The sequence below is a fragment of the Diadema setosum genome, chromosome 7 (assembly GCF_964275005.1).
Source record: "Diadema setosum chromosome 7, eeDiaSeto1, whole genome shotgun sequence".
In the NCBI taxonomy this organism is placed as follows: domain Eukaryota; kingdom Metazoa; phylum Echinodermata; class Echinoidea; order Diadematoida; family Diadematidae; genus Diadema; species Diadema setosum.
This window is the reverse complement of record NC_092691.1, coordinates 12,904,711-12,918,640: the sequence shown is the minus strand read 5'-3', so window position 1 is coordinate 12,918,640 and position 13,930 is coordinate 12,904,711. Positions and strand designations below refer to the sequence as shown.

At 38.4% G+C, this 13,930-nt stretch overlaps 1 protein-coding gene across 1 annotated transcript in view; it reads left to right on the top strand.

Moving 5' to 3' along the window:
- The window catches only part of LOC140230374 (uncharacterized), a 42,588-nt gene extending 29,795 nt beyond the window's left edge, over window positions 1-12,793 (top strand). The window contains exon 11 of the mRNA XM_072310521.1: window positions 11,913-12,793. Within this exon, the coding sequence (XP_072166622.1) occupies window positions 11,913-12,212 (300 nt within the window). The 3' untranslated portion in view covers window positions 12,213-12,793. The remainder of the gene's footprint in view (window positions 1-11,912) is intronic.
- Window positions 12,794-13,930: the final 1,137 nt, after the last annotated feature.

Below are 13,930 nucleotides of genomic sequence, written 5' to 3'. Positions count from 1 at the left end.
TGTGTGAAATAACAGTGTGATACCACAATTTCACTTGGAAAATTACAAAAATTTGAAATATTACCTGAAAAGCTACGCCGAGAGTAATGCAAGCTTAATGCTTACCTGATCGTGGTTGCTATGTGGTGTTTTATATTCAATTACATCAATTACAATATATTAGGCATGCAGCTTGTCAGCTCCATGTGATTCAATACTACTGCTGGGGCATGATTTGATCATTATGTACTTGTAGCATTCTACATACCTACTATTGAATAGAGAGGTGCTTCACGAGTACACCAACTTTTATCATTTCAAACTTTTGATCGCAAAATACTCCAAAGCAAGTTATTACTGTGAAAAGAGGAATGTTTGCGTGCATTTTAATTTTGCAAATTTCGCGAGAGCCGAGTTTCGCGAAATTAAAACGCACGCTAAAGATCTTGTCTACACTTTATGCATCGAATGTTAGAGGCAACTCGCAAAAATTTCATGCTCCGAATAAGGCCGTCGCCTCCCATTCGCGAAAATTTTGTGCCGCGAAAATATTGTGTTTTATAGTATCCTTGCAATTCACGTCATCCAGACAAGTTCCTGGATAGAGCTTTTTGATATATTGGAAGCAAATTCCAAATGGTGGAAGAAATATTGTGATCCCTTCTGAGAACTATGTTTAAGCTTTAAACAATATGAAACAATGAATTACAGAGGGTACTACAAATTTCCAAGCTCATTCCTAATCCTTATTTATAACTCTTGTGATGGATGGTGTGATTGCGTAATAATAGTAAGAGTATTTTGATGAATCTTGAGCAAATTTATGATTCCAAATTCTGTGTATGCCATGGATGCATGATTCTGTCGCCATGTAAACCAATGTTGTCATGCAGGCATAGGGTGAAGTACATATATTAGTGTCCAGGGAGGGTGCTACATGTAGTGTCACTTCTATGGTCTCAGGAATGCTGGAGGGTGCTAAAGAACAGGAAACAAACAGGGATCCTGTAGATTGTCAGTTGAGTGTGAAGACTCCCTAGACCATGGTTTCCCCTCTCACTTTCACATGGAGCCAGCTTTCTTGGAGTTATCATAACTTCAAAAGAAAACTTTTATACAGTCAAGATCTTATTGCCACTAGCAAAGGGTTATTGCTTATATTACAGGCGACTAATTATGACTCCTAAACAGCACTAGGTGTGATGATACTTAGCCTTATTATTAAAAAAAAGAACTTAACCAGTGAGATTATATGGCATTATCCCAAAAGGAAGATAAAATTACCGTAAAAGTGGAAATGTTCGCGGTGTGAAAATTTTCGCACATTTTGCGCAACCAGACGCTAGCACGAAAATGAAAGCACACGAATATTTTGGCATGCCATATGTTCCAATAGTTAATGTCCTGATTCCCAGAATTAAAAACATGCAAAATCCATCTTACCTGGCCTAGTATGAAAAATTTCTTGCGCGAAAATATCCATTTTTACAGTATGTTCCTTTCTATGGTAAAGTCATTTAAATTACATATTGCCTAGTGTAATCACGTAGTATTTATGTAATGACCAGTAATTGCTTTTGTTTGATTTTGATTATTAGACAAGGAAGGGGGAAAAAAGGTCTGGATGTAATGCTCCCCAAGAAGTGGAGTGAGTGCACAGTGGGTGTGAGGTTGATTTCAGTGAGTGGTTAAGAATAGGGTCGTGGAATTTTTGTTTGTTTGTTTGTTTGTTTGATTGATTGTCTTGTCACCGTGCTGAAACATTTAGGTACTCAGTAAAAAAAAAAATCAAAGGAAGTATTACATACTTGCAAATTGATTAATTTATTTCATTGTTATTTCTGCATGAATGCCACTTGGAATTTGTGTAGACAGAGCTTTTGGCAATGCATTAAATGGTTAAAAACAACAATACATCTATATATACTCTGCATTCCTACGGTAGGTTTGGTGATGCAAAGTTTAAAGTTGAAAATTTGTGGAACCTGCTTATTAACCAACCAATTATATACTCTGACATTTTGAAGTGAGCAACAACGTGTTCAGAGCAGAGATATCTCTTGTTCATATCTGGCAATACTTTTTAGAAATGTATCATTCTGCAAAGATAATGTTTACATTTTGCTGTGAAAAAAAAAATGTTCAATTACTCAAGATTAATGTTAGGCATATGAATATCCTGTCAAAATCAGGAAGCATTGAATTACTGAATCACTCTAAGTATGGCAAAATCTGTCAACAGCAGTCCCAATGTCTGATTACAATCAGTGTATGATCCCTCGCTAGAGTTCTCGAACTCCAATCCTGTATGCAATGGTCGCAGGAGAGTTGCGAGCATCCCTCAAAATAACGTATTGCTCAGGAAGGCCGTCAAGCAGGCGAGACCCAAGTTTAGGGACTGCCACTCAAGGGGTTTGACTTTGTGATAAACCATGTGGGGGGGGGGGGGGGTCTGAATCACATGTGACTTGGTGGACGGGCACAGCGAACACCCCGTCAGCTTCTCAAGGTTTCTGGATTCATTTTGATGTGCAATAACGGTTATAGGATGGGGTTTACTAATATTCTAATAGATTATGGCATGGGTTAGGGTAGTGATTGTCTTTGTGCTTTTTTAAAAACATTTTAATCCAAAGTTGTAATGGATATAGGCATAAATGTCAACTGTATATTTTACATGGTTGATGGGATATTTGATCAATGGGAATCAAGTCTTTGTTATTTGCATTTGGTTTGATGCTTGATCATACTAAAGCTTTGTCATAGTTGGGTTGTCTGTAAAATTAGCTTGAACAAAGAAAGTTAACCAACATACAACTCATGGACAACCTTGATCGTGACCAAAAAATTTCCCCATTCCCTATAGAATACAATTGAATAGTTCCTCAGCCTTGATATTTTCTCATTATATGACTAATCACAGCTGAGGCATCCTTGGAAAATGCTTGTGAATGATGGCAAGGATGGCAGAGTTTTGGGCTGAAGTCCAATATTGAATGGTTGAGGTGATCTATTTTGAGTCCATGTCTGTCCAGGATAAGAATTCCTTCTTTGAGCCTCCTTGATCTCTTCCTCTCAAGAGAGTCAGGAGATCTCAAGATGTCTCTGTGACACTAGGCTCATTCACACACATCCAAAAAAGCGTGAGTCGAATCACGATTCAAATTGCACTCTGGTTCACACGTATTCAAGAAAGAAAAAATTGCTATCTAAACCACACCAATTCAAGAAGAAAAATCAAGACTCAATGAGTGAGTCTCGCAGTTTGACCTTACTTTGACCCAGCTGTCCCTCACACCTTGCATCATGGGATATTAAAATACGATGCAATTTTGCACAGCATTCATACATACTTTTTACCACAAATAATCACATCTATCCAGAAAAAGTGTGACAATTTCAGAAACATTGCACTTTTAGTGGTACGCAGATCACAGTTTGAATCTCACTAATAGTCGTGATTATTATGTCCACATGCATAAAGAAATGGTTCTTGCGTCTCAATTCAAATCACAACCCAAATAATTGCGACTATTGGTGGCTGTGTGAATTGGTCTGCTGAGCGTCGTCTCCATAATCATGAGGTTTCTTGACGTGCATGTCAGGAATCTTACACACGATGCTGTCATTGTCGTAGCAGACAGTGATCTTGAAGGCGGACCCAAGTACTATAAAGGGTAATTATATAGACTGGAGGCCAAGAAACACTAAATTGGATCCAGTACATAGTTGGTTTGATGTTATAGAGGACTAGTATGTATGAGAGTGTAAGACCCAAAATGATGTCCTTCTTCCCCACTCCTCACTTCCCACTGTAGATGTCCTTGCAGTGCATTATGACGCAGGACGCACTGCTTTATTTGGAAAGTGGTCAGTCCCCACTGACCCATGCCACCCACCGATTATGAGCCCCTTTGTTTAGACTTCTCCCTAAAACACTTGACCAGCACATTCCTTTGTGCTGACGACCACTACTACAGTTCATTCATAAACTCTCATGACCAAATATGGTATATGAACTTTCCCCTTCCCAAATTTGGATTGCCTTCTAAGAGATATCCTGCATATGTATTAGTTAACAATAATCTCCCCTTTTATTTTATGCAAAGTGTCAATAATAATGTATTCACAAGTTTTAGTATAAATGCCCCTGTAAATCCATACTCTTAGTTCTTGTTCAGCCAAACTTACACTGGTTCGACCAGGCCTCTTGCCACCCGGCAGAGGGATATCAGCGATACACTCCAGCCCCGATTGGGAGCATACCAGGGAGTGCCAAGTGTTCATATATTGAGATTGTACTTTCACCAAGTTCCTGTATTACTACAAATAAAGTATACATTCTGGCTGAACTGTACTTTCCTTCGCGTCTCTTCGTCATCATTATCATTGTGTCATCCAGCTGAGACTGTCATCGCACATTCTACTGAACTGTTATACGTTTATAGTAACACTCAGTTATACAAGTGTTACGAGTGGTGACTTTGCATTATTATCACCGTCGTGATCCTGATACTTATACTCCAGTGACACTCGCCTATAAGTCCACGCTTACCACAATCAATCCAAAAACACAAGAGTGTTACAAGAGGATCATGACAAAAAGACATTAGTGCATCTCATCCTGATGCACACACACACACACACAAACACACACACACACACACACACACACACACACACAAATACAAAACAGACAACAAAAACTTTTTTTTTTCCCTTGAGATGTCATATCCCTAGCTTTGGTTCATGGCTTCCGTGTATTGATACACAAGATACATATTTTACCCCATCATTGTTTCTATTCCCACTTCTATTTCAAAGGTATGAGTGTGGCACATGTACCATGCTAGCCTCTGCATGCTCATGCACCCAGATGCAACCACTGTGTGTGCATGCATGATAAAGTAGCCACTGTATACAGTGGCGTAACTACGGGGGGGCATGGGGGGGCACGTGCCCCCCCAATCCGCTGGTAAAAAAAAAAGAAAAAAAAAGAAGAAAAAAGAAAAAAAAACACCTACCAAAATGGTAATTCAAGGGTTAGTAAACTGCTTTTGAAATCGACATGAAAGGATGATCAAGAAAAAAAAAATATTTTTCTAAGATTTCTTTTAACAATATAATTAAAGAGGTATTATAGTGAAACATTGTTCAAAAAGCCCGGAGACGACAAAAGATTGTGATTCAGTGTGATTCCTGGTTGGCATTTTGAATACAAGCAGGATGTGCGCAGTGTACTCAGAACATCGGAATGGCAAAAAGAGTCGCTGCAATGTTGCGCAAAGTGATGTTTGATAGGTTGTACACATTTGCTATCAAAGATTGATCATTGATTTTGCAGTGTTGCTTTACATACTAGTCTATATTAAAATGCCTTGCATTGCCAATAATAAGACTTGACCTTGGCTATTTCCTAACTCTTCCATCTATATGAAACACACACTCACAAACACAAACAAATTAGGGGATGCTCTATATAAAGTGCAGATTTTGGACATCCTTCTCCCGCTTGGTCATTTCGACGCCCCCTCGCTGGTCATACCTCCCCCAATCATGAACATAAACCGACACCGACACCCGACTACCAGTGGCGGATCCAGGGGGCGCACCGGGCGCCCCCTCCCTCCAAAGCGAAAAAATATATATGTAGCTACAAACGACAGTTTTTGGACTGTAAAATGTCAAAATTTTCAAGCTCGCTCGCTTCGCTCGCTCGCATTTAATCGCTATGCAATTCTCCTGATGTTGCTGTCAGTAATTGCCAGCAGTTGAGCCCGGTGCACCCCCTCCCCTTAATTTCCAAAGCGAAAAAAATATAGCTACAAACGGCAGTTTTGGGACTGTAAAAATAAAAATGTCAAAATTATCAAGCTCGCTCGCTTCGCTCGCTCGCATTTAATCGTTATGTAATTCTCCTGATGTTGCTGTCAGTAATTGCAGTTGCGCCCGGTGCGCCCCCTCTCCTTAATTTCCAAAGCGAAAAAATATAGCTACAAACGGCAGTTTTGGGACTACAAAATGTCAACATTTTCAAGCTCGCTCGCTTCGCTCGCTCGCATTTAATCGCTATGCAATTCTCCTGATGTTGCTGTCAGTAATTGCCAGCAGTTGCGCCCGGTGCGCCCCCTCCCCTTAATTTCCAAAGCGGAAAAATATACCTAAAAACGGCAGTTTTGGGAACATAAAATGTCAAAATTTTCAAGCTCGCTCGCTTCGCTCGCTCGCATTTAATCGTTATGCAATTCTCCTGATGATGCTGTCAGTATGCCAGCAGTTGCACCCGGTGCGCCCCCCCCCCCCGAGTTTCCAAAGCGAAAAAAATATAGCTACAAACGGCAGTTTGGGGATTGTAAAATGTCAAAATTTTTAAGCTCGCTCGCTTCGCTCGCTCGCATTTAATCGTTATGCCATTCTCGTGATGTTACTGCCAGCAACTGCCAGCAGTTGCGCCCGGTGCAACCCCCTTAATTTCCAAAGCAAATATATATATATATATATATATATATATATATATATATGTATATATATACACATACATATATTATCATGTATAGCTACAAATGGCAGTTTGGGGACTGTAAAATGTCAAAATTTTCAAGCTCGCTCGCTCCGCTCGCTCGCATTTAATTGTTACGTTATGCAATTCTGATGTTGCTGCCATGAGGTGCCCCCCCAATGTCTTGACCCACGGTACGCCACTGACTGTATACCTACTGTACACTGTATGTAAATGCAATCATGTCCAATAATATGCCATTATCATAAGATATCTCCCTTTTCTCCATTGTCTACTAAGAAGCCTCATCTTCAAGGTTACAATGATGGCAAAATTTTCAGTTTTGACCAAGAAGAGAGAAAAAAAAAGCAACAAAGTGCAACATTACTTATTCATATTTCTTTCCCTTGCAGCTTTATTCTGATTTTACACCTGTTGTGCTAACACATGATATAATTATTATAACTGTAAAATGTATCAGTACTTTCAGAAGAGGTGACCTTATTTTTAATTGTGTATCCTCCTCAGATGTATTTTCCATGTTATCATTCTGCAATGGCAGCCTTTTTACAAACTCTGAGTCCATGCCTGTTCATTTACATTGCTAATTAACACACACACACACACACACACACACACACACAAATAGTGACAAAGCAATTGTCATCACAGGAAAGTGCCTTCAGTAATGTTTGCTGAGCAACTGGTGTTACAATAATGAAGCACAGTTGGTGGTGGGTATTAGCTTGTTGGCTCAGTCCCAGCTGCATAATTAATTGATACAGACACTTGGGAATTAAGGGAAATATCCAGAGGATTTCCAAGTGGGGTTGATAATGTGCACAGAGAAATAAAATCCAAATGCTGGCTCATTATGGTACTCATGGGGATCCAGAGTAGGCCCAAACATATGGGCAGGATGTAGAGAATATCAGTGATTTGAATAAATAGAAAGATTTTTAGAATGGCTTTAATGATTAGTTCCATCCACTATGGTTCAATGGCAGCTAGGGTAGATGATAATTATTTCAGTGACTCCTGTGCTATATTTAGACAAGCAGTAACCATGTGTGTGTGTGAACTAATCATGGAAGGATGTATGATTTTAATCATAGCCAGGTGATTATGATTCAGTTATTTTATTATAGAGAGGACAGAATTTTGTCTGTTAAAGGGAAAGTTCACTTACAGTCCACAATAACAACCAAATGAATTTACCACAATAGGCGCTAAGAAGGAAATGTTTTATTCCTTTTGGCTCTTTTTCCCCTGTTTCAGTAATGAATGAACATAGTGTATGTTATGAAAATAAATGGTTCTAGAATGATAGTAATTCAATATGCTATCAGGGCATTGAGAGTATCATCACTATGGACTTGAGTTATTGAGTCAGATGCATTATGCTATTATTATCATCATTTTTAATTGTTATCATAGTCAAATCATCATGAGTGCAGCACTCATGAAGTCCATGTGTGATGATCTTTTAGTCTTTATGTACCTTTGATTTTGAAAAAGGCAATAATGGTGTGACTCTTTTCTATAATTAAGTAGAAGAAGGATAGGAACTGATGCTGGAAATGATTCATTTTTCAATTGTTTCTCCAAGGGCAAAAGTGCTGTCTGCAGCATTGAAATTTCACCCCAGATCAATTATACTATACTTGAGTCTGGGAGACATCTGCAAAACTTCCCCTTCCCCAAATTTTGAATCTTCTTCTGGGGCCCAAGCTTATGACAGAAAAGCTGAATGCCTTGTGTTGGCCTACTTTTACCTCAATCCAAGTTCTCCCAAATGACTCATTCAAGAGCTTTAACCCATTGATGATGGGAATGTGGGGTGCCCTTTGCAAAGTCTCTGGGTGTTGTTTAATCCTACAGGCTATGAGTTAAAGTGCAGTAGCCCCCTTGTACAAGCTCAGTAAATATCTGCCAAAGGATGACATACATACAGAGAACATGAAAAGAACATGTGCTGTACATAGGGGCCCTGTGGTAAAGTTGATGAGACTCCAGACTCCTATACAGGAAATCACTAGACCCAGTTCTGCCTGGTGAAAGGAGAAGATATTCTGACCCTCAGTGTCTGTCTCGACCTATCTATTCAGCTGCGTACCTGATGATTATAGCTTATTGATAATGGCAAGACCCTCTGGAAGAGAAGTGTTTGTATTACAGAGGCTGCCCTTGGTGGATAAAATCATTATCTTCATAATAATCATGATCATGATGTGATGATAATCATCATCATCATCATTATCATCACCATTTTCACTATCATAATCATCATTATCAATACCATCATCATCATCATCATCATCATCATCATCATCATCATCATCATCATTTTTATACCTGTCATTATCTGTATCATTATCGATCTTGTTATCAATATCACTGTGATGGTAACGTGTCATCATCACCTGTCTAAGTGATAGTCATGGGTTAACCTTTTGTGAAAAAAATGTCTCCAATCTGCACACAGACTTTTTTCAGCTAAAATGAGTTGTTCATGCTGGTCCATCAAAAAGGGGCTTTGTGTAACAGGTACTGCTTTCTGTTCAGAAAACCTCATTTGTAAAATTCATGAGTCACTTTAGCAGAAAAAATTATTCTAAATGATAAAGGAAGATCAGTGATAATACCACTTTAACATCTGTTGGGAAGTATGTATATAGTCGTGCTTAATCACAAATATGGGTAGGATTTAATCTAATCGTGCATTCATCCCTCGAATTCAGTTTGAGAGCAGACCAAATGTGTGGCTCAAGTCATTCGTTGTAGGTCCATGCTCAAGCCCAATTTAGTAGCAAAGTGCAACCAATGAATGCAATTTATAAATGTTTGTCAACCACCTACCCCAATTTTGATGTTTTATATTTAAAAAGTGCATTCCTAGATGTAGAGGATTTCAATGAATGGCATAATCATAGAAAAATACTGAAGATTTGAGAATGTGGGCAAGCATATTATACAAAGATAAGATATTGTGATATCTATATTATATTGGATGGCTATGAATGGGATACCAGGGAATATTGGCCCTAATGAGTGCAGTATTCCCTGGTATTCCATGAATCAAGGCCATCCAATATAATTATTATTTCAGTTCAGTTCAGTTCAGTTTTTATTTCTGCATTTCAAAATCAATACAAATCCACAAATCAACAAAATACTTACATAGTCATTTACACAGCTAATATTCGTAACGTTTGGATCTTACATACATTTTTTTTTTTTTTTTTCAAGAACGAATATCATATATGAAAGGAAGCAATAGGAAATGATAAAAATGAAATGCAGGGGACCATCATCATAAGCTAAGCTTGACGAGGAAGATGGCCCCAGGTAAAGAGATACATAAAGAAAATCTTGCCACTCACTGAGTGGGGGGTAATTGTGCAAAGGGCACAACGAAGAGATACATAAAGAAAATCTTGCCACTCACTGAGTGGGAAGTAAATTGTGCGAAGGGCGTGCGGTGCAGTGCGGTGTGCATTGTGTTGGGATGAATCTTGGTTTGTACGTTGAGTGTTATTTTGTGTATCAGTGTGATGAGGTGAATATTACTTCAGTTATGGCCGTGAACTCATTGTTTAGGGTGTTTGTTGACCAGGTGGTATGAATATTTTTATGTGTCAGAAGTATACTGGATTATGAGGGTGTTTTTTAGTTCTCGTTTAAAAATGTTCAACGACGTACGTTGTTTTAAATTAGGGGGTAAAGAATTCCAAATATCTGGTCCATTGTGCTTTAAAGATTTTTGAGCTAAAATGATTCTGGGGTTTTCGAGATGGTAATCGGACGACTGACGTGTTGGATATGAATGAACGGTGAAATTTGGAGTGAAGAAGCCATCAAAAATTTTTGGAAGACAATTAAATGTATATTTATACATAAAAACAGCAGTTTGAAAGGTGTGAAGATCCTCAATTTTCAATGTTTTTAGTTGATGAAATAGGGGATTGGATGGGGATAAGTAACGGGAATTGGTAATCAAACGTACAGCACGTTTTTGGAGAGTAAGAATTGGATTAATTTTAGTTGAGCCACAGTTTCCCCAAACGATATTGCAGTATGTGATATGTGGTAAGATCAAAGCATTGTATAGAATAGTCAGGGAATTTTGAGAAATGAAGTTTTTCAGTCGATATAAAATTCCTACAGTTCTTGAGACAGACGTGTGGATATTATGAATGTGATCGTTCCAAGTTAAACTCGAGTCAATTGTGATTCCTAAAAATTTAGTAGATCTTACTTCAGTTAAAGATAATCCATCAATATTGATATTATAACTGCTGTTAATGTTCTGTGAAGCAGTAGGTTTGAAACGTATAAAATTTGTTTTAGAGACATTAAGGGATAATTTATTACATATAAACCATCTATCATCTATACAATCAAGTAGAGCAAGCATAAACTGCACAAAATTACCCGGCTTCTACTCGTCTTTGAAGTTGACTCAGCAGTCACATCCTAGCGCTGAAAAGGGGAAGCCCCTAAAACTGCGTACATGAAACAAACAACTAGCAAGATGCTTGCGCGCTTGTGAATTGTAACAAAAACGACGCGCACTAGTAGCAAGCATTTGCGCATTCAGCAAGCGCTCGCGCAATAGACGAGACAGAATTGAATATGGTATGATCTTGAATGGCAAGCAACAACGGTAGCCTATGGGGAATTAATACGTTGGCCTATGCGTTTCGTTCATTATGCTCTGATATTGAACGGTAAAAATTGAGCGGGCTACAATACGCGTTTTTAATGCGCCGCTAAAAACGTCCTATATAGATGATAATCTATTATACCTCAATATCATCACATAACACTGTGTACATGTAATTGCATTTTTTTTTTTGCACAAAAGATGTTAAAGGGTAGTTGGTAGGTAAATTTCTAAACTTCATGAATAAATATGAGAGTGCTAATTTGTATTGTTTAACTCTCTAGACATTTTTTTTTTTTTTTTTAAGCAAGAAGGAATAGTGCTGTCACTGGAAGAAATGATACATTCTGAAGCATTGAGATCCCTTTTACCATTTATTTTAGGTAGCAGATATTTCCTTTCAGGACCTGACCTCATATCTTGTTCACATGTATACTGCTTTGTGCTTCATGATTGCTATTGTCTCTTCTGGAGGAAAATACCATATAGGATTCCTGAATGCAAACACTCTTCTGTTACTCTGTTAGAGAACCACAAATGTGTGGAGTTTAGGGAAAGGCACCAAGGCTTTTAAGTCTTCCTGATCCTGCAGGAGGTTCATGAAAACTTGAAAATGAAATTATCTCTTCATGTTGAGACATGAGAAAAACCTCCCATATATGGAAATCATGCTCTTTGGAATCCCCTCAATTTTGTGATGAGTGACTATTAGGTAGCTACCCTGGGATAATGCCTCTACAACATACTTTCTCTTTACTTGTCCTCCAGGTAATACAGGTGTACGTCAGCTGGCAGGGTGTCAGCGTCCCTACACCAAGGATCCAGCTGGTTGATTTTGCCAGGAAGGAGATTCAAGCAGGGAAGAGCATTGTCGCAGAGTTCAAGATCGTCCCAAGGGTCATGGCGGTGTACACTGATGAATGGCTTCTGGAGCCCTGCACCATTGAGGTGTATGTAGGCGGCCAGCAACCAGGACAAAAAGTCATAGTTCCCTCCAACGTGCTTTCCTCAAAGTTCCAGATTGTAGGTGCTGCAACTCCTTTGTCAAAGTGTCCCTATCCTGGGTAGTGGGTGCAGAAAGGTGACTCAGTCTGCTTTTTGGGTAAGGATAGGTTGAGAGGAGGCATGAACTTTAAGGGTTGAATGCTGCCAGGAGAGGAAATTTAACCTGCCTGCAATATTGTCTTTGTCTTATTTGTTTAACTTTTGCTGCATACAGTGCATTTCTTTGTGTGCTATTTCATTATTGATGATCCTACCCAGTCTCTAACCATTTTAAGAATGTATATTCTTGATACTTTACTGAGTTCCTACAGATTATTACATGCTGTCAGTACTTGGGGATGGTAGAGAGGGGTATGGGTACCAAAATGATCAATGAAACATCAAGTCTGTGAGAGTCTCCATCATAAAGAGCAGTTGTTGCAGACTTTTTTGATGCTAACTTCCCCACTCCCACCAACAAAAACAAACCCCAAAACCTTCTCACACAAATTGGGACAGCTGCCAAATGTTCTTTCTAAACTCCCATCATCAACTAATATTTCCACTACACTGTATGTACTTAAGAGTCTGTACACTAGATATTGTTTGCAAGGTGTGCTGTACAAAGAAACGGTGTCTGGTATTAATGGTAGATTAAATGACCACTGCTATGTAAAGCAGTTGTGGGAATATCTTTGTGGTATCTCACAACAGTGAGTTAAGAGTATATGAAGGCCCCCCCCCAAAAAAAAAAAACACAAAAAAACAAAAAAAAAACAAAAAAAACCCAAAAAAACTTTAAAAAAACTATAAAAAAACCCACCACCACCAACAACAACAAAACAAACAAACAAATGATACAATGTAAAAACTACATAAACCAGTAACAAAAATGTGAAGAATCTGCAAATCAACTTTTTTTCAATAGAAATGTTTGTGAGTAATCCAGTTTGCTTTTTTCTCCTCTTAAACTACATTGTAGTATTGAAGGTGAAATAATCATATTTAGATTTAATTAACTACTTTGGAGACAGTGATAAATTTGGTCCAGTTTGGACCTACAATAGTTGAAATAATAGTAAGATGCCAACTAGCAGGTACTGTAGCTAGTTAAATGATGCCATACACTGCACAATCCTCCCGTTTGGAGCACTAAATTCAACCTCACTTTAAAGATATTATGGGGGCACTGTGGTATATTTGATAAGGTTGATGACTCATGAAGAGGCGGTTACATGGTCAAATCCAACCCACTGCCTACATCATTTGACTAGATTTTTATACTAACTATCCCCCTCCCCCTTGACCAGGGTGTGGTGTATAAATAGGTACATGTAGGTGCCAGTACTTGGAAAGTGATAAGGGGGCCCCTGGGATAAGAGCATTCACACTGAAGAGGCTCCCTGGGTAAAATCATCATCATCATCATATCCTGTGCTTTGTTTGAAGGGGGTATTATCAAGCTCAAGTTCATATTATCTTTTTAAGGATGCTATTCTTTCCCACAATATAATTCCATATTGATGATTTAATGGGAGGCTACCTTTATTGTCTGTGTTAACTTGAAGAAGTGAAATGAGAGCTTGTGATTCCTACAAACTGTTCATGTATAAACCCTGCAGAAATATTTGTTTATGTAAAATGTCTGATATCAATCTGAAAATGCAGACATTAATTATTTTACAATAGTAGCATTGCATTCCACAATTGAGTATCTGAATAATATTCAGATACTCAATTACTTGAAATGGTCTTCCATGGACTTGGGTCGTTCTTATATTATAAGAACGACCCAAGTCCAT